The sequence below is a fragment of the Somniosus microcephalus genome, chromosome 4 (genome assembly GCF_052327205.1).
Source record: "Somniosus microcephalus isolate GS21.2 chromosome 4, FLI_Smic_1.0, whole genome shotgun sequence".
Taxonomy (NCBI): Eukaryota; Metazoa; Chordata; class Chondrichthyes; order Squaliformes; family Somniosidae; genus Somniosus; species Somniosus microcephalus.
In genome coordinates this window covers 54908819-54930538 of record NC_140990.1, presented here as the reverse complement: position 1 = coordinate 54930538, position 21720 = coordinate 54908819, and the positions used below count along the sequence as shown (strand labels likewise).

The 21720-nt window shown below is 48.5% G+C and overlaps 1 protein-coding gene across 1 annotated transcript in view; it reads left to right on the top strand.

The window, feature by feature from the left end:
* Positions 1 to 17267, top strand: part of LOC147118929 (uncharacterized) — a gene marked incomplete at its 5' end in the record, with an annotated part of 50129 nt that extends 32862 nt beyond the window's left edge. Inside the window, 2 exons of the mRNA XM_085983998.1 lie at positions 14819 to 14869; positions 16434 to 17267. Of these exons, the coding sequence (XP_085840124.1) occupies positions 14819 to 14869; positions 16434 to 17249 (867 nt within the window). The remainder of the gene's footprint in view (positions 1 to 14818; positions 14870 to 16433) is intronic.
* Positions 17268 to 21720: the final 4453 nt, after the last annotated feature.

Sequence of the window (21720 nt, the reverse complement as noted above, 5' to 3'; positions counted from 1 at the left end):
TGTCTCTCATCCAGAGCTCTGCTGTACTGCCTGTGAGACACGCTGGGGCCTGCTTAAGTAGGGGCCAGGTATGGGCGGAGCCCTACACACAATACAATACAGGTAAGGAAATGAAACTGAAACTAAACTCCCCTGCTTGTCACAGTCACAGGCACAATCAAACACAGAGAATACAGAGTGCCTGATGAATGGCATATTTCATCACATTCACCCCTTCTACAGATTTAGTCTGTTCGGGGGTTTGATAATCCTCTGTGACCGATGTAGCTGTTGTGGTGTCGCGGGTGTCGGCTGGGTGTCCCCAGTGGCCTCCTGGGTCTCTGCCGGGGGCGCCGCCAGGGTTGTTGAAGGGGTAGTTGGTGGGGGCACCATTGGTCGATGTTCTTCCGGGGGTGATGAAAGGATAGTGGGTGGGTAAGAGTTGCTGTGATCGTTGTTGCTGTTGTTGTCGTGGTTGTTGTTGTTACCGGCTGGGGCGATGCCTTTTATGGATACGGTGTCCTCCCTTCTGTCGGCGTGCCGGACATACGCGTATTGGGGGTTGGCGTGGCGTAGGTGCACTGACTCCACGAGAGGGTCCGTCTTGTGGCCCCTCACATGCCTTCGTACAAATACCGGACCTGGGGCGGAGAGCCATGACGGCATGGATACGCCTGAGGTGGATTTCCGGGGAAAGACAAACATTCGTTCATGAGGCGTGGCATTAGTGGCAGTACACAATAGTGACCGTATCGAATGGAGCACATCTGGGAGGACTTCCTGCCAGCGGGAGATAGGGAGGCCCTTGGTCCTTAGAGCTAGAGTGACTGCTTTCCATACTGTCCCGTTCTCTCGCTCCACCTGGCTGTTACCCTGGGGGTTGTAGCTGGTGGTACAGCTCGTGGCGATCCCCCTGGACAGCATGTACTGGCGTAGCTCTTCACTCATGAAGGACGCCCCCCTATCCGTATGGATGTAGCTCGGCATACCGAACAGGCAGAACAGGCTGTTGAGGCATTTAATGACCGTGGCGCTGGTCATGTCTGGGCAGGGGAAGGTGAATGGGAAATGGGAGTATTCGTCCACAATGTTCAGGAAGTAAACATTGCGGTCGACTGACAGGAGGGGGCCCTTGAAATCTAAGCTGAGCCGCTCAAAGGGCCGTGTAGCTTTGATTAAGTGGGCTCTATCTGGGCGGTAGAACCGAGGCTTGCACTCAGCGCAAGTGCGGCAGTTCCTGGTCAGAGACCAAACTTCCTCAATCGAGTAGGGTAAGTTGCGGGACTTTATGAAGTGGAACAGCCGTGTGACCCCTGGGTGGCAGAGGTCGTTGTGGAGGGCCTGTAGCCGATCCCCGGCGGCGCTGGCACACATCCCTCATGAGAGGGCGTCGGGTGATTCGTTAAGGGCCCCTGGCCGGTAAATGATGTCATACTCGAAGGTGGAGAGCTCGATCCGCCACCTGAGAATCTTATCATTTTTAATCGTCCCCCTCTGTTTATTATTAAACATAAACGCTACCGACCGCTGATCGGTAAGTAGGGTGAAGCGTTTGCCGGCTAGGTAGTGGTGCCAGTGGCGCACTGCCTCCACGATGGCTTGGGCCTCCTTTTCCACGGAGGAGTGTCTGATCTCGGGCCCTTGGAGGGTCCTCGAGAAGAAAGCTACGGGCCGCCCCGCCTGGTTGAGGGTGGCCGCCAAGGCAAAGTCAGACGCATCACTTTCCACTTGAAAGGTAGTGTTCTCATCCACTGCCTGTAGCGTGGCCCGTTCAATATCCCGCTTAATGCTTTTGAAGGCGGCATGGGCCTCAGCAGAGAGCGGAAAAGAGGATGCTTTCAAGAGGGGGCGGGCTTTGTCGGAGTAGTTGGGGACCCATTGGGCATAATAAGAAAATAACCCCAGGCACCTTTTCAGGGCTTTGGGAGTGTTGGGCAGGGGCAGCTCCCGTAGGGGGCGCAATCGGTCGGGGTCTGGTCCAATTTCCCCATTCTTCACCACGCTGCCTAGTATGCAGAGGCGCATGGTGTTGAAAATGCACTTGTCCTCGTTGTAAGTGAGGTTGAGTTTTTGTGCGGTTTTCAGGAACCTCTCGAGGTTCGAGTCGTGATCCTGCTGGTTGTGACCGCAGATGGTGACGTCGTCGAGGTAGGGGAAGGTTGCCTGCAAGTGGTGGTCATCGACCATGCGGTCCATCTCCCTCTGGAAGACCGAGACCCCATTCGTCACCCCAAAGGGGACTCTGAGGAATTGGTAGAGGCGTCCGTTCACCTCGAAGGCGGTGTACAGGCGGTCCTCTGGTCTGATAGGGAGCTGGTGGTACGCTGACTTGAGGTCGATGGTGGAGAACACCCGGTATTGGGCAATTTGGTTCACCATTTCTGATATGCGGGGTAGCGGGTAGGCGTCTAGTTGGGTGTACATGTTGATCGTTTGGCTATAGTCGATCACCATCCGTTTCTTCTCGCTACCCCTCACCACCACCACTTGGGCGTGCCACGGGCTGTTGCTGCATTCAATAACGCGCTCCCTCAGCAGCCTGTCCACCTCGGTCACGATAAACCGCCTGTCCTCCCAGCTGTACCTCCTGCTTTTGGTCGCTATTGGCCGGCAGTTGGGAGTAAGGTTCGTGAATAGCGAAGGCGGTTTTACCTTCAGGGTAGCCAGACCGCACACTGTGAGGGGCAGCTGGGACCCACCGTAATTGAGCGTGATGCTTTGGTGGTGGCACTGGAAATCCAGGCCCAAGATCACGCTCGCACATAGACTCTTCATGATTAGTCATTTAAAATTATCGTATACAGTTCCGTTAACGGACAATTGTACCACGCAGTAACCCATAATGGTCGATGTCTGGGTTTTATCAGCCATAGAGATGGTGCCCCGAGCAGGGACCACCGTTAGAGAGAGTTGTTGTGCTAGTTCAGGGTGAATAAAACTCTCCGTGCTGCCACTGTCAATTAAACATTTAACCCCGCACCCGTTTACCTCGACGTCCACCATTGACTTGGATAGCGGGTGCGGTCTGGTCTGGTCCACTGTGACCGATGCCACTGTAGGGCCCTGATCGAGACAAGATGGCGTCCACGCTGTCTGCTCACAAGATGGCGGACCCCACGAGGTCGGGCAAGATGGCGTCCAAGATGGCCGCTCCCACGGCGCACACGCGGCGGTGGCGGGTTTTCCAGCGGGGTTCCCTCTGCACACCTTCCCGAAGTGCCCCTTCTTACCGCACTTAAAGCAGGTGGTGCCTTTCGCCGGGCACAGGTTTCTGGTGTGCTTCGGCTGCCCGCAGAAGTAGCAGTTGGGGCCCCGACGCGTCGCGGCTGTCGTAGGGCTTCTGGGGGGAGAGCGGGACCCCGACGGTGTCGGGCTGCCGGGCGGGGAAGATGCCTTCCAAGATGGCGGCGCCCTTGGTGCACACGTGGCGGCGTGGGCGGCGCGGGCTGAAGAGTAGGCGTCCGAGTTTCTCTGGGCCACATCCAGGGATCGCGCTGTGTCCACAGCCTGTTTCAGGTCCAATCCCGTTTTTTCCAGTAGTCTCTGCCGGATGTAAGTGGAGCTGAGGCCTGTGATAAAGGCATCACGAACAAGCTCGTCAGTGTACACAGCGGCTTTTACATCTTGGCACTTGCAGTCTTTGCCAAGCGTTTTCAGGGTGACTAGGAACTCATCCAGCGATTCCCCAGGTCGCTGTGTGCGAGTAGCGAGCAGATGCCTAGCGTACACCTCGTTCGTAGGCTGCTGGTAATGCGCCTTTAGGATGTCGCAGGTGGCCAGGTATGTGTCGGCGTCTTGGATGAGGGGGTAAACCCGGTGGCTTACCCAATTCCGCAGGATTCCGAGTTTCATGCTTTCAGCGTCCGTAGCGTCTGTGATGGCTGCGGAATTGTCCAGGAAGAATTCCATACACTTAAACCAGTGTCCGAATCATGCCGATACGTCCGAAGCATGCGGGTCCAAACCCAAACGTTCGGGTTTCAAGAGTTGATCCATTGCATTGAAAATTGAGTTAATAAAATTGATGTGCCTCAATGAATCCGAGACTCAACGTTAACGGAGCAAAGCAAGGCTTTTATTAACTCAGAAAGTAATACACAGTGGAGAAGTGTCTCTCATCCAGAGATCTGCTGTACTGCCTGTGAGACACGCTGGGGCCTGCTTAAGTAGGGGCCAGGTATGGGCGGAGCCCTACACACAATACAATACAGGTAAGGAAATGAAACTGAAACTAAACTCCCTTGCTTGTCACAGTCACAGGCACAATCAAACACAGAGAATACAGAGTGCCTGATGAATGGCATATTTCATCACAGTCCCCGTGTGGGTTAATCTCGAGGCGTGTAAGAAACGTGTCCCAGCCGCTCTCTGCCATGGTTCAGAGATCCTAGGCACGGAACAGAAGGCTCCTTTAGGAATGTACCCCAGTGCTTTTTTTTTAATGGCCTTATTAACCTGTGTCGTTACTTTTAGTGATTTATGTATCTGTATCCCTGGATCCCTCTGCTCCTCCAGCCCATTTAGACTCTTAGGAGGAAAAATTTGGTTGCACCCCCTTTGGGTCACTAACGTCACCGGGGCTAATTTTAGCGCCCCGAAAAAGTTAGTGCCCTGTGCATTAAATTCAGTGGTAGTGCCCCAGGCAGGAGGCAGGGTGCTACTGGAAGCGCTCCCCTCCCTCTTGAGGTGCTACCAGTGAATTTCGCTTCGTGTAACAGTGCCACGCCCATCGGCACATAGCACCGCATCATAGCAGACCTCCCTCCCTGATTAAAGGGGAGGAGCCTAGCACTGCGCACACCGGGGCCCTGCTGGACCACCGGGGAGCGGGGTGTCGGATCAAGAGGAGCGCCGGGCTGAGCGATCGCGGCCGGCACCCCGAAGAAGAAAGGGGAAGGGGCAGGTGCTGGCAGTCGGCCAAAATAAAAAGTTGCCGCCCGGCACCTGCCCTTTAAGTGGCACCGCCGCGGCTGCAGGAACGACCCCTGACCCTGTCGGACATATCGTTCGGCGATAGGTCAGGGGTCACAACCCAAGGTTGCAGCCAGGCTGCTGCGCACGGCGATGACGTCATTGCCGGCGGTGCAGTGCCGCGGGGAGCTACCGGCTACTGCCGCCGCTAACCTCCCGCTGAATATCGCGGGAGGCACGAAGCAACCCAATTTCACCCCCTTGTCCAAGTAGTGTGTGGCCTCCTTATTCTTCCCACCAAAACACACCACCTCACACTGATCTATAGTGAAATTCATTTGCCAATTACACGCCCATTCTGAAATTTATTAATGCCTTCTTGCATTTTGTCTTCCTCAGTATTAACTCTACCTCCCAATTTGGTGTTATCGACAAACTTTGAAATTGTACTTCTGATTCCCGAGTCCAAATTGTTTATGAACAACAGTGATCCTAGCACTGATCCCTGTGGAACACCACTTCCCACCTTTTGCCAGTCTGAGTAGCTACTCCTAACCCCTACTCTCTGTTTCCTGTTTTGTGACCAGCTTGCTATCCATAAACAGTTTGTAAGATCAACAAGATGGCCAAGGTCAGGCCGTGTGGAGTGAAGGGCCAGGCAGCAGAATGGATGGAAAGATGGCTACAAAACAGAAATCAGAGGGTTGGAGTTCAGGGAAGTTTGTAGCGACCTTTGTGTGTGTGTCACAAATAGATTTTGTTCTATTTTGAATATAAATACAAAAGCTCTACTAGACATGTTAAACTACTAGTTATTTAATCAGGGCTGCAGCTGCTGAAAGGTTGACTGTACTGAGCTTTGTGGCCAGAGCTGGCAGACGTGTTGTTCTGAAGTCTGATGTCTCACACCTGAAGAGTCTGTTTATGTCGTGTTGTAATGACCTTTTTCTGTTGCCTGGTGTCAGAAATAGAAATCAATGGGAGATGATGCCCCACTCTGTTAATCAACTCTTTGACACATTTCCATGCATTTCCTTTCTTAATTTACAAAGATCACAACTCCATTAGTGAACAATGGATTGCCAGTCTGCCGCTTTTTAGTGAGGCTTGAAAGGATTCGCTGTGAAGCTACACCTGCCCATCTGTCTGTGTGCCACTGTGTTTGGATTGTGTTAGACAACAGTCCTAATATCTCACCTACATCCATTACAATTTTTGAATGTTAGATTGTACTTGGAAGAAGTTGAGTTTCAATCTGACAATTCTGAAATTGGGAGCTGTTAATGATTTCTGTTTTTCACATAACTATATAATGATGTGATCAGTCAAAGCAACTTAAAAGATGCTGCTATTTACTGAACACAACTGAATAATTCTACAAGGATGCTATCGCAGTCTTCCTCAGTATTAACTAAACCCCCCCCAATTTAGTGTCATCTGCAAATTTTGAAATTGTACTTCTGATTCCCAAGTCCAAATCATTCATGTAAATGGTGAACAACAGTGGTCCCAGCACCGACCCCCTTGGAACACCACTTCCCACCTTCCGCCCGTCTGAGTAAATACCTTTAACTCATCCCGTCACTATAACTGGACTTGTCTCCATTCCCGTGCCGAGAGGATTGCTGTACCAGACGGGAGGGGCAACATTTGGGGACTCTCGATTCTCCACCAATTCCCATTCCCCTTCTTTCTGGTGGATAATGGAGGTGCCACTGTGTGTAATGTGCAAGTCAGTAAGAATTGTCAGCGAGGATTAATCAGCACTTTCTAATTGGAGATGTTAATCAGTGGAACTTTTCAGGCACTGAATTGTAGATTTTATACTAAAGATTAATATACGATTGAAGTAAAAGTTCATAATTTTATTGTAAAATAATTCAGGGACTCTCATCAGAAATTAAGGGGAACGATCAGACAGTGGTTCTTAAATGAACACTGCAGCCCCGACAAGTCAATCAGCTATATATCCAGAATATTAAACTCCAGCCAAGTTATAGGGGTTATTAACATCAGCAGAAACAAACTCCGACTGTCAGAATGAACATGGTTCAGTCCTGGATGTGATTAACAGCAGCAATAACAGCAGAATCCAACCCCTGCACTCACTTGTGAACTCGCTGGTGTCTCAGCATGTGGGAGGACCGAGTGAATCCCTTCTCACACACTGAGCAGGTGAACGGCCTCTCCCCAGTGAGAACTCGCTGGTGTGTCAGCAGGTTGGATGACTGAGTGAATCCCTTCCCACACATGGAGCAGGTGAATGGCATCTCCCCAGTGTGAACTCGCCGGTGTGTCAGCAGGTGGGATGACCGAATGAATCCTTTCCCACACACGGAGCAGGTGAACGGCCTCTCCCCAGTGTGAATGCGATGGTGTCTCAGAAGGTCGGAGGAATTAGTGAATCCCGTCTCACACACGGAGCAGGTGAACGGCCTCTCCCCGGTGTGACTGCGTCGATGAATTTCCAGCCAGGACGGGGAGCTGAATCCCTTCCCACAGTCCCCACATTTCCACGGTTTCTCCGTGGTGCGGGTGTCCTTGTGTCTCTCCAGGTTGGACGATCAGTTGAAGCCTCGTCCACACACAGAACACGTGTACGGTTTCTCCCCGCTGTGAATGGTGCGATGTTTTTCAGACTGTGTAACTGGTTAAAGCTCTTTCCACAGTCAGTGCACTGGAACACTCTCACTCGGGTGTGTGTGTCTCGGTGCTTTTCCAGTCACACTGATGTTTGAAATCTTTTCCCACAGACAGAACAGGCTAACATTTCTCCTTCCACATTCAAAGGCCGATGATATTCCCTGTAAAAGCAGTTTACAAAAGACATCACTGTAAGTTGAGGATAAAAATGCAGAACAGATAGTTCCAGTTTCTATGGAACATTCTTTCCTCTCTTATTACATAGAATTACATAGATTGTACAGCACAGAAACAGGCCATTCGGCCCAACTGGTCCATGCGGTGTTTATGCTCCACACGAGCCTCCTCCCATCTCTCTCCATTTCACCCTATCAGCATCTCCTTCTATTCCTTTCTCCCATGTGTTTATCCAGCTTCCCCTTAAATACATCCCTGCTCTTCGCCTCAACTACTCCCTGTGGCAGCAAGTTCCACATTCTCAGCACTCTCTGGGTGAAGGAGTTTAATCTAAATAGGACTTTCCTGGGCAGCCAATCAGCACTGCTGCCTCTTTTGTGCATTTCCTGGCGAGGCGAAACAGTTGATATTTTCTGATCAAAAAGAGCTGAGCTCGGCAGCATTAGTCCTGTTTTGCCTCCTTTGGAGACCAGGTGTACGAGCAGAGCGAGCGCAGCCTTCACAGCAACCGTAATAAAATTGTTACAGTTGTGAAGGAACTTTGTGTAAGTGCACTGGACCACAAACAAAGTATGTGTGTCGAGTATTGTCTGACTGCATTACTGTAAAGTGCCGTGAGATGTTTTAAAAGCTCTATATAAATGTAAATTGTTGTTGGTGTATAGAGTACTCTGTTGAAATTTTGTGAAATGATCAATAACCAAGGAAGATCATTTCTTTGTTTGGTTCTGTTAGTTTTCATAGAATCATGGAAAAGTACAGCACGAAGGAGGCCATTCGGCCCATCGGGCCTGTGCTGGCTCTTAGAATGAGCACTCGTGCTTAGTCCCACATCCCTGCTTGTTGTCCGTAACCCTGTAAGATCCTCATCCTCAAGTACCCGCCCAACTCCCTTTTAAAATCATTGATGGAATCAGCTCATGACCTTTTCAGGAAGAGCGTGCCAGATCCTGACAAGTCTCTGAGTTTTATTTCATTGTTACCACAGTTGCCTTCTGTGAAGGTTTAATATTAAATACATTTTGCTGTGAAAGCAATTAAAACATTCCTAGTATATAAATAGACAGATGCATCAAAATATTAAAATTGTGGGAGGGAGGGCAGTGCTCGCCAGGGCCCAATAAACAATGGAATTCTTGTTTCCCAACCCAATGCTCAGAAGATGAAGTCCCAGAGCTGCCTCTGGCTCAGTTCCACCTGCCCTATTCTGACAAACTGAGGTGTTGGTCAGTGCACTGTGATTGCCCTGTGGGCAGAAAATGGCAAATCTAGAAATATGACCAAAATAACACATTTTAACCCCAAAGCTGTAAATCCCCGTCCCACACACTCTTCCTCCTCCCTGTGCTGAAATCCAAACCCATCGCACCATCTCCAACATTTCTTTCCTCCACTCCCAGTTTTCCCCCTCCCTCTACTCTGGTTGGGTTCAGTTCTCCACCCACTGTGTGCAGAGTGAGAATAAAATCAATGAGTCAATGATTGTCTCTCCTGCTCACTGGCACCCTGAAGCCCCACCCACTCTCTGTACCAAGATGGCCACACATGCGCAGTGACCCCGCCCTGTCCAAGATGGCGGCCAGTGACCCCCGCTGACCCGGGCGGCCGGGCCTGTCACCGTGGGACAAACACGGGGCCTGTGGGCTCTTATTCGGGGCCTGAGGCCTACACCAGGTGTTTATGCAGCTTTCCAGCCCAGCCGCGGGTCCAATTCTACCCCGAGCCCACAATCTCCTACCGCCTCCTGGAACCGTCTCTTCTTCATCAGCCCAAAGCCTCCACTGGCACTGCGCATGCTCAGAGCACCGTCCAGTCTTGCGCCTGCGCACTGAGCTCCTGTGGTCATTGATGGGGCACATTCTGCCACGCGGGGGATTCTGGGTAAACGCCCCACTATGGAAAGCCCCAATTGTAAATATTTGTTTACCATAAACTGCACTCAGAAATTGGAGGTATATTGTCGCAATTTGAAGATGACGCCAAATTGGGTGATATATAGCTAATAATTTTGACTGCACAGAAATACAGGAATACATAAACAGGCTTGCAGACTGTGCAGATAAATGGGAAATGAAATTCAATATAGTGAAATGTGAGGTGGTTCATTTTGGTGGGAGGAATAAGGAGGCCACCTATTCCTAAGAAGGTAAGAAACTAAATGGAGTAAAGTAGCAAAGAAATCTGGAAATACACACACATAAATTGCTAAAAGTAGTAACGCAAGTTGATAAGGCCATAAAGCGTGGAAAGAAAACACTGTGGTTCATTTCTAGAGGAATATAATAACAATGCAGGGAGGTAATGTTACATTTATATAGAACCTTGGTTAGACCACACTTGAAGTGCTGTGGGCAGTTCTGGTCTCTGTATAACAAAGGATATTGAAGCACTGAAGAAAGTGCAGAATAGATTTACAAAGGTGTCACCAGAGAGGATGCAACTAGCAAACAAGATTGAGCAAGCTGGGGCTCTTTACTCTGGTAAAGAGACGACTAAGAGGAGACCTGTTAGAGGCCTTTAAAATTATGTCAGGGTTCGAAACCGTGGAGAAGGAGAAACTTTCCATTTATCGGTGAGTCTGATAGTAGCTGCATTGTGGTAGTTTTCAGTATTTGAAGAAAACCCTTTAAAACGTGAAGGATTCGGCAAAAGTAAAAATAAACTCCATTGAAGGCAAACACAATCAGCAGAATTTTTACCTGACCCTTCACCCTTTGATTAATTTGATATATACCCAGAATATTAAACTCCAGCCCAGTTATAGGGGTTATTAATATCAGCAGAAACATACCTGAACTGTCAGAATGAACATGGTTCAGTCCGAGATTTGATAAGAGCAGCAATAACAGCAGCTTCCAACCCCTGCCATCACATGTGAACTCGCTGGTGTGTCAGCAGGTTGGATGAACGAGTAATTTATTTCCCACACACAGAGCAGGTGAATGGCCTCTCCCTTGTGTGAGTGTGTTGGTGTGTCTGCAGATTGTTTTTGCTTTTGAAGCTCTTCTCACAGTCCAGACCTTTAAAAGGTCCATCACCAGTGTGAACCAGCTGGTCTATCAATGTGCAAACATTGGTGCATGACTGAGTGAATCGCTTCCCACACACTGTCTCTTTAAAAAATGACCTCACTCCCACAGGCAAGCAGAGGCACTCTACCTTTACCCCAAAAAAACACACAACATAGAGAAGGGTTAATTCTCCACCCCACTATAACGGTGAACTCTCCGTCCTCTGCCTCCTACACTGTTCCAATGAAGCTCAACGTAAGCTCGAGGAACAACACCTCATCTTTCTATCAGGAACTCTACAGCCTTCCAGACTCAACATTGAGTTCAACAATTTCAGATCACAACCTCTGCCCCCATTTTTTCTGATGGCAGTTGTTGCTGATGATTCTGATATTCCCATTCACACCTCCTCGAGACCCATCTTTTGTTTCTTCACTTGTCCCTTTACCATCTCCTTTTGCCTTGCACCAACATCCATTTTGTCATTTAATCTCTCCTGTCTTCCATCCTATCGCAGACCTTCTGTTTTGTTCTTTCCTCCTCCCCCTTTCCCTGCCTCTGTAATTTCATAAAACCTGTTGCATCTCTAACTTTTTCCAGTTCTGACGAAAGTTAATCGACCTGAAACGTTAATAGAATCATCGGAATCATAGAAAGTTACGGCACAGAAGGGGGCCATTCGGCCCATCGTGTCTGTGTCGGCCGAAAAAGAGCTACCCAGCCTAATCCCCCTGTCTAGCTCTTGGTCCGTAGCCTTGTAGGTTACAGCACTGCAAGTGCATATCGGAATACCTTTTAAATGTGATGAGGGTTCCTGCCTCGACCACCCTTTCAGGCAGTGAGTTCCAGACCCCCACCACCCTCTGGGTGAAAACAACTCCCCTCCCCTCTAATCCTTCTACCAATTACTTTAAATCTATGCCCCCTGTTTATTGACCTCTCTGCTAGGAGGAATATGTCCTTCCTATCCACTGTATCTAGGACCCTCATAATTTGTACACCTCAATTAAATCTCCTCTCAGCCTCCTCTGTTCTAAAGAAAACAACCCCAGCCTATCCAATCTTTCCTCAAAGCTAAAATTCCCCAGTCCTGGCAACATCCTCGTGAATCTCCTCTGCACCTTCTCGAGTGCAATCACATCTTCGTGTAATGTGGTGACCAGAACTCTACTCAGTACTCTAGCTGTGTCCTAACTAGTGTTGTATACAGTTTTAGCAGAACCTCGCTGCTCTTTTGGGACATACAATGACAGGAAGGGATCCTTCCTCCACAGAGCAATGCAGATAATTTAATCAGTGATGCTGCACCATATTTTGTGCATAAAGTCACACTTGCTTATTTAATGGGAACAGGTGCATAAAGCAGTTCAATGATCATGTTAACATCAAATATAAAATAAACTAAATACAGCCCTTCATGTTCGCTGACACAACATAAAACAGCCTTGTAAAGTGGCTGCAAACTAAACCCGAGGTTATGAGGATTTCAAACAGCAAGCTGTGAGAGTGACTGGCAATGATGTGACGACATGGGAATTTTGGCTACAGATATCGTGGCCCTGTGGGAGACTAATAACCAAATGTAATGTTGCTCGAAGGAGGAGGGAACACCCACAGGACCACTGACTACTGGCGACCGAACAAGGCAAGTTCTATTTTTACTACATGGGATTCTGGGAATGTTACCAGAGTTTTCGAGGCTGAATTCTGCAATTCATCCATTTCTTTCTGTGAAAACCATAAAATCGTTTGCTATAATGTTCTTATATTTAGACAGATGGTACACATTGGCTATTAGCAGCTTTAAGGAGATGCCTGACTTATTGGCATTTAAAGCAAACAGTAGTTTATCTTGTACAATTCATGGTGGAATATTCTAAAATTTATTTGTACAAGATCACAGGATAGGTTTGGATGAAGATGGCCCTTCAGCCCATTTAATCTCCTTCTAGAATACCAACCTTACCATCTTTCCATTACAGCATCTGTTTCTTAATTACTCCAGTGTCCCAGCATAAACCACCCTGCTGGCAACCCATTTCAGCTGTTGATCACCCTCTGAGTAAAGAAAGATTTCCTGCCGTCTATCCTAAATTTGCTCTTCACACCCATGAACCCTGTGCCCTCATGTCCTGCTGCCCAGATGTATCTGAAAGTATTGTTCCAGATTTACTTTCTCTATCCAGGCAAGTGACAAAGTCAACATGGATTTACAAAAGGTAAATCGTGCTTGACTAATCTACTGGAATTTTTTGAGGATGTAACTAGTAAAATAGATTAGGGAGAACCAGTGGATGTGGTGTATTTGGACTTTCAGAAGGCATTCGATAAGGTCCCTCATGAGAGATTAGTGTGTAAAGTTAAGGCACATGGGATTGGGGGCAAGGTACTGACTTGGATAGAGAACTGGTTGGCAGACAGGAAGCAAAGAGTTGGAATAAACGGGTCTTTTTCCGAGTGGCAGGCAGTGACTAGTGGGGTACCGCAGGGATCGGTCCTAGGACCCCAACTATTCACAATATATATTAATGATCTAGACAAAGGAACTAGATGTAATATCTCCAAGTTTGCAGATAACACAAAGCTGGGTGGGCGTGTGTGCTGTGAGGAGGATGCCGAGAAACTCCAGTATGATTTTGACAGGTTGGGTGATTGGGCAAATGCATGGCAGATGCAGTATAATGTGGATAAATGCGAGGTTATCCACTTTGGTGGCAAAAACAGGAAGGCAGATTATTATCTGATGGGCAATAGATTGGGAGAAGGGGAAGTGAAACGAGACCTGGGTGTCCTTGTGCACCAGTCGCTGAAGGTAAGCATGCAGGTGCAGCAGGCGGTTAAGAAGGCAAATGGTATGTTGGCCTTCGTAGCATAGAAACATAGAAACATAGAAGATAGGAGCGAGAGGGTTCGAGTACATGAACAAGGATGTCTTGCTGCAGTTGTACAGGGCCTTGGTGAGACCACACCTTGAGTATTCTGTGCAGTTTTGGTCGCCTTATCTGAGGAAGGATATTCTTGCCATGGAGGGAGTGCAGCGAAGATTCACCAGCCTGATACCTGGGATGGCAGGAATGATGTACGAGGAGAGATTGGGTTGATTGGGCTTATGCTCGCTGGAGTTTAGAAGAATGAGAGGGTATCTCATTGAAACTTATAAAATTCTAACAGGACTAGACAGACTAGATGCAGGAAGGATGTTCCCGATGGTGGGGGAGTCCAGAACCAAGGGTCACAGCCTAAGGATAAGGGGTAGGCCATTTAGGACAGAAATGAGGAGGAATTTCTTCACCCAGAGAGTGGTGAACCTATGGAATTCTCTACCACAGAAGGCAGTTGAGGCCAATTCATTAAATATATTCAAGAAGGAGTTAGATATATTTCTTAAGGCTAAAGGAATCAATGGATATGGGGAGAAGGCAGGGACAGGGTACTGAGTTTGGATGATCAGCCATGATCTCATTGAATAGTGGAGCAGGCTCGAAGGGGCCGAATGGCCTACTCCTGCTCCTATCTTCTATGTTTCTATGTTATATACCTCTATTACTGTTGCTTCTAAGACTTGTCTTCTTGAGGTTGAAGAAGAGGACTTGCTGATCAAGTTGTACATCATAACTCTTCCCTCTAACACCGTGGATCAGGGCTTGTTGCTTTCTTCTGGGTTGCCAGTAAGACCTGGATGGCTCCCATAATATCACGGTGACCAGGACTATATGCAGCATATCAAGTGCAATGTGACCAGGGCAGCTTCGACATTAGCTCTAGGTATTTGAACTGAACTGATTTGACAATATGATCCAGCATGCTATTTCATTTGTTTATTAATGGGCCACATCTTTTAGGAATGATGAGTGGTGACTCATCTAACACCCTAAGGTTTGTCTCTACTTCCCGCTTGACAAGTTCTATCCCACCGATTTCCATTTTTCCATAATAAGCAGTATCTTGCCTTTTTCTATATTGAGTTTCATCTGCCAATGGTCATTCTTTGAAAGCTCCCTTTATAAGATCTTACTTGCCTCATCTGAATTCACATTCTTTCCTAGCTTGGTGTCATCTCCAAATGTAACTGCTTTATATTATGATTATGATTCCAGGTCACCTTTGTAGACCAAGACCAGGAGGGATTCCCAGCATGGACCCCTGGGGTAACCCACTCAGTATCCTCCCTTTGCAACCCAGCTTCACTTCGACAGTAATTAATCAATATGCATGTTTCACCTTGAAACCTACAGACCTTAGTTTGTAAAGAAGTCTCTCATGCTATACTTTGTCAAAGGCCTTTTTGATGTCCAGGTACACTACACCATTTAATTTGGGATACGCCCCATTTAATTCGGGATGTCATCTCTTTCAAAAAAGTCTAAGAAGTTGGTTAGGGAAGATCTATCTATTAACGCTGATTCTCTCTCCACAGGTGTGGAGAAGCCGGTGTTGGACTGACTGACCTGACTGTTTGGACACCATTCACACCTTTGATTTCTGTGATTATCTCTCTGCCGAGGTGTGATAAAGGGCAGTTAGAAAGATTACCTGTAATCATCTGGCAGTGTTCTCTGACTATATATGCTGTGCCTGTATGCATCTCTTCACTTTACCTGACGAAGGAGCAGCGCTCCAAAAGCTTGTTATTTCAAATAAAGCTGTTGGACTATAACTTGGTGTTGTGTGACTTCTCACATCTCTCCATAGATGCTGCCTGACCTGCTGAGTAATTCCTGTTTTTATTTATAATAGAGAAGGGTGAATCTGTGTCTGTGCCTTTAATGGCAGCTGTCCAGACACAGGGTGCTGTCCCTTTAAGAATGAGTGATGGGGACAATCCAGATTCCTCTTTCAGGTTTTCTGGGGAGGATGTCAGAAGCCCAGCGCGCAGGCGCGGGACAGGCTCTGTGCGTTCGCCGGGCAGAGCTGCAGGTCGGCGGCAGTGGGATCGGGTGATTAATAAACTGTGGGTAGGCCGCGCCGCAGGGTTTATAAAGTTGGAGAATGGCCTCAGGCCAGAATGAGATCCAGCGGCCCGGTCTGTGTTCCACCGGACGGCAGCGGTGAGGCTTTTTCTTGGTGATAGGCCCGGGTTACGCGCCGCCATCTTCGTAGAGGAAAGACAGACCAGTGGGCAGGGCTTCAGGGTCCCAGTGACCAGGAGAGCCAATCATTGACTCATTGATTTTATTCTCACCCTGCACACAGCGGGTGGAGAACTGAACCCAACCAGAGTAGAGAGAGGGGGAAAACTGGGAGTGGAAGAAAGAAATGTTGGAGATGGTGCGATGGGTTTGGATTTCAGCACAGGGAGGAGGGAGAGTGTGTGGGACAGGGATTTACAGCTTTGGGGGAACAAGAGAGGAAAGAATGTTCCATAGAAACTAGAATTGTCTGTTCTGAATTTCTATCCTGTACTCACAGTGATGACTTTTGTAAACTCCTTTTACAGGGTATTAGAAGGGGAGGATTTGCAAACGGGAAACTTGAACCAAACATCACCCCAATATCTGATAGAGACATTCCATTCATCAGGAGCTGAATATCATCGATCTTTGAATGTGGAAGGAGGAATTTCTGTCTGTTCTATCTTGGAAAAGATTTCAAACATCAGTGTGACTGGAAAAGCACCGAGACACACACACCCGAGTGAGAGTGTTCCAGTGCACTGACTGTGGAAAGAGCTTTAACCAGTTACACAGCCTGAAAAAACATTGCACCATTTACAGCGGGGAGAAACCGTACACGTGTTCTGTGTGTGGACGAGGCTTTAGCCGATCGTCCAACCTGGAGAGACACAAGGACACCTGCACAACGGAGAAACTGTGGAAATGTGGGGTCTGTGGGAAAGGATTCAATTACCCATCCCAACTGGAAACTCATCGACGCAGTCACAATGGGGAGAGGCCATTCACCTGCTCTGTGTGTGGGAAGGGATTCACTCACTCATCTGCCCTCCGATCACACCAGCGAGTTCACAGTGATGAGAGACCTTTTAAATGCGCTGATTGTGCGAACTGCTTTAAAAGTTCTGCGGGACTAATTCAACATCAGCGAGTTCACACTGACGAGAGACCGTTCAGTTGCACTCACTGTGGGAAGAGGTTCAGGTATTCTTGCAACCTCATTGTACACCAGCGAGTTCATACTGGGGAGAGGCCGTTCAACTGCTCCGTGTGTGGGAAGGGGTTCATTTGTTCTTCCCAACATCTGAGACACCAGCGAGTTCACACTGGGGAGAGGCCGTTCACCTGGTCCGTGTGTGAGAAGGGATTCACTCAGTCATCCCACCTCACTGTACACAAGCAAGTTCACACTGGGGAGAGGCCATTCACCTGCTCCGTGTGTGGGAAGGGATTCATTAAATCATTTCACCATCTGAGACATCAGCGAGTTCATACTGGGGAGAGGCCATTCACCTGCTCCATGTGTGGGAAGGGATTCACTCAGTCATTCAACCTGCTAACACACCAGTGCGTTCACGATCGACTGCAGGGGTTGGATTCTGCTGTTATTGCTGCTGTTAATCACATCCAGGACTGAACCATGTTCATTCTGGCAGTTCGGGTTTGTTTCTGCTGATGTTAATAACCCCTATAACTGGGCTGGAGTTTAATATTCTGATATGTCAAATAAATCAGCTTTGTATCAAACACACAGTGTGTCGAGTCCTTGATTTCTCCAAGGTAAGAGGAGACTAATTGATGCCCTGTTACTGACTGCTCCATTTTGGGCCTTTCCTCCTTTCTAACTCTAGATTATTTCAGTTCTCACACCTTCGGTTACTCTCATGGACAAGTCCCAGCTCGCCATACATTCCAGAGTGCCTCTCCTAGCCTTGGTATCCAGGGAAGGTATCGGTAACACGCCCGGGATCACTGAACACAAAACCCAGTCTGTTAATCACTGTCAGCTACTGGACTTAGCGTGTGTCCCACAGCATCTCTCTCACCTTCGATGTGTGAATAGAGCATCACGCCTCAGAACCTGGTTTTAAATTTAATTCCACTCAGCAAATGTATTTAACAAGTAAACACATCACATCAAATCATTGGCAAAAAGCCAGAGGGGAGATGAGCCATTTTTCACTCCGTGAGTTGTTGTGATCTGGAATGCACTGTCTGAAAGGGGGTGGATGCAGATTCAACAGTAATTTTCAAAAGGGAATTGGATCTACTTGAAGGAAAAGTTTGCAGGGCTCTGGGGAAAGGGCCGGGCGTGGGACGAATTGGCAGCTCTTTCAAAGATGATCACAGCCCTATAAGGCAGGTCGATATTCACAGGAGAAAGGCTGATATCTAACTCCCCGAGAACAGAGAAAGATTCCAACTCTCTGAAAACACCTTGAATTCTTTCTAAAAGCCTTTTAAATGCTGACAGATTCCTTCCTTCTTTTGAAATTCCACTGCCGTGCGCCGGGGGTGCAGGCAGTGCTGGGCACAGAGGGAGCAGCAAACCGGGTTCAGAGAGGTTTACCCTGAGATTTCTGATTGAACAGGTTAATAAGGCCGTTAAAAAAACAATCCAAGCGCTGGGCTTCATTTCTAGAGGGATAGAATTGAACAGCGGAGAAGTTCTGTTAAACTTGTTTCGAACCTTGGTTAGACCACACTTGGAGCACTCTGCACAGTTCTGGTCTCCATGTTATCAAAGGATGCAGAGGCACTGGATAGGGTGCAAAAAAGATTCACAGGGATGATGCCAGAACTGAGGGGATATACTTATCAGGAAAAACTGATCAGTCTGGGGCTGTTTTCTCGAGACCTGAGTAGCATGGATAGAGGGTTGGTTAACGGGCAGAAAACAGAGAGTCGGGATAAACGGATCTTTTTCAGGTTGGCACGCTGTAACTAGTGGGGTGCCGCAAGGATCAGTGTTGGGGCCTCAGCTATTTACAATCTATATTAATGACCTAGATGAAGGGACCGAGTGTAATGTATCCAAGTTTGCTGATGATACAAAGCTAGGTGGGACAGTAAGCTGTGAGGAGAACACACAGAGTCTGCAAAGTGATATAGATAGACTAAGTGAGTGGGCAGTAAGGTGGCAGATGAAGTATAATGTGGGGAAATGTGAGGTTATTCACTTTGGTAGGAAGAATAGAAAAACATAATATTTTTAAATGGTGAGAAACTTTCAAATGTTGGTGTTCAGAGAGATTTGGGTGCCCTCATGCAAGAAACACAGAAAGCTAGCGTGCAGGTACAGCAAGCAATGAGGAAGGCAAATGGCATGTTGGCCTTTATTGCAAGGGGGTTGGAGTATAAGAGTAAGGAAGTCTTGCTACAATTGTACAGGGCCTTGGTGAGACCACACCTGGAGTACTGTGCACAGTTCTGGTCTCCTTATCTAAGGAAGGATATACTTGCCTTGGAGGCGGTGCAACGAAGGTTCACTAGATTGATTCCTGGGATGAGAGGGCTGTCCTATGATGAGAGATTGTGTAGAATGGGCCGATACTCTCTGGAGTTTAGAAGAATGAGAGGTGATCTCATTGAAACATACAAGATTCTGAAGGGGATTGACAGGGTAGATGCTGAGAGGTTGTTTCCCCTGGCTGGAGTGTCCAGAACTAGGGGGCATAGTCTCAGGATAAGGGGTCGGCCATTTAAGACTGAGATGAGGAGGAATTTCTTCACTCAGAGGGTTGTGAATCTTTGGAATTCTCGATACCAGAGGGCTGTGATTGCTGAGTCTTTGAATATATTCAAGGCTGAGAGAGAGAGATTGTTGGACTCTAGGGCAATTAAGGGTTATGTGGATCAGGTGGGAAAGTGGAGTTGAGGTCGATGATCAGCCCTGATCTTATTGAATGGCGGAGCAGGCTCGAGGGGCCGTATGGCCTAGTCCTGCTCCTAATTCTCATGTTTCTTATGATAGAGGTGTTTAAAACTGTGAAGAGGTTTGAAAGGGTGGACATAGAGAAGATGTTTCCTTCTGAGGGGGAATCCAAAACTAGGGGCCATAAATATACAACAGCCACCAATAAATCCAATGTGGAATTCTTTACCCAGAGAGTGGTGAGAATGTGGGACTCGCTGCCACATGGAGTGGTTGTGGTGAAAAGCACGGATACATTTCAGGGGAAGCTCGAGAAGTACACGAGGGAGAAAGGAATAGAAGGATCTGCTGATAGGTTTGGATGAAGAGGAGCAGGAGGAGGCTCGTGTGGAGCAGAAACACCGGCACGGACCAGTTGGGCCGAATGGCCTGTTTCTGTGCTGCAGACTCTCTGTAACTCTGTGAATTCCTCATCCCTGTGGGAGCTGATATTGGTCAAAAACTGCTTCTTGGGCATTTCTGACAGTCAATATTAGTGGAGACTGAACCAATCACACGACTCGGTGTCAGATTGAATGATTCCTCTCTCCAGCCTGTAACCGATGAAACTTGTAACACTGAGGCTGAAATTCCACTGCCGTGCGCCGGGGGTGCAGGCAGTGCTGGGCACAGAGGGAGCAGCAAACCAGGTTCAGAGAGGGCACGCTGGGTTTGCCCTTGACCTGGGCTTTCCGTTGAGCATGTGCTGGGGCCCAGTGGGATTTCACTGCTCCGGGGCATTTCTGAGTATGTCACAGGAACATTAGGAACAGGGGGAGGCCATTCAGCCCCTGAGCCTGCTCCACCATTCAATTAGATCAGGGCTGATCCGTATCTTAACTCCATTTACCCGCCTTTATTCCACATCCCTTGGAACAATTACCTCACAAAAATCGACCATCTCAGTCTTGAAAGCTCCAATCGACCCCCAGCATCCACAGCCTTTTGGGGGAGAGAGTTCCACATTTCTACTACCCTGTGTGTGAAAAAGTGCTGCCTGATTTCACCCCTGAATGGCCGAGCTCTAACTTTAAGATTCTGGCCTCTTGTTCTTGATTCCAGCACCAGAGGAATCCTCCATGGCCTCCCCTCTCCTTATCTCTGTAAACTCCTCCAGCCCTACAACCTCTGAGATCTCTGCACTCCTCCAATTCTGGCCTCTTGCACATCCCCGATTTTAAACGCTCCACCATTGGCGGCTGTGCCTTCAGCTGTCGAGGCCCCAAGCTCTGGAATTCCCTCCCGAAACCTCTCCACCTCTCGTTCCTCCTTTAAGACATTCCTTAAAACCTACCTCTTTGAACAAGCTTTTGGTCATCGGCCCAAATATCTCCTCATGTGGCTCAGAGTCAAATATAGTTTGATAATCCTACAGTGAAGCACCTTGGGATGTTTTACTGCGTTAAAGGTGCTATCTAAATGCAAGTTGTTGTTGTTACTCTCCAACCCCCCTCACCCCAACTCCTCTTTCACCCCTAATCTCCAAACCCCCTCACCCCAACTCCTCTTTCACTCCTACTCTCCAACCCCCCTCACCCCAACTCCTCTTTCACCCCTACTCTCCAACCCCCTCACCCCAACTCCACTTTCACCCCCACTCTCAAACCCCCCTCACCCCAACTCCTCTTTCACCCCCACTCTCCAACCCCCCTCACCCCAACTCCACTTTCACCGCTACTCTCCAACCCTTCACCCCAACTCCTCTTTCCCCCCTACTCTCCAACCCCCTCACCCCAACTCCTCTTTCACCCCTACTCTCCAACACCCCTCACCCCAACTCCTCTTTACCCCTACTCTCCAACCCCCTCACCCCAACTCCTCTTTCACCCCTACTCTCCAACCCCCCTCACCCCAACTCCTCTTTCACCCCTACTCTCCAACCCCCTCACCCCAACTCCTCTTTCACCCCTACTCTCCAACCCCCTCACCCCAACTCCTCTTTCACCCCTACTCTCCAACCCCCTCACCCCAACTCCTCTTTCACCCCTACTCTCCAACCCCCTCACCCCAACTCCTCTTTCACCCCTACTCTCCAACCCCCTCACCCCAACTCCTCTTTCACCCCTACTCTCCAACCCCCTCACCCCAACTCCTCTTTCACCCCTACTCTCCAACACCCTCACCCCAACTCCTCTTTCCCCCCTACTCTCCAACCCCCCTCACCCCAACTCCTCTTTCACCCCTACTCTCCAAC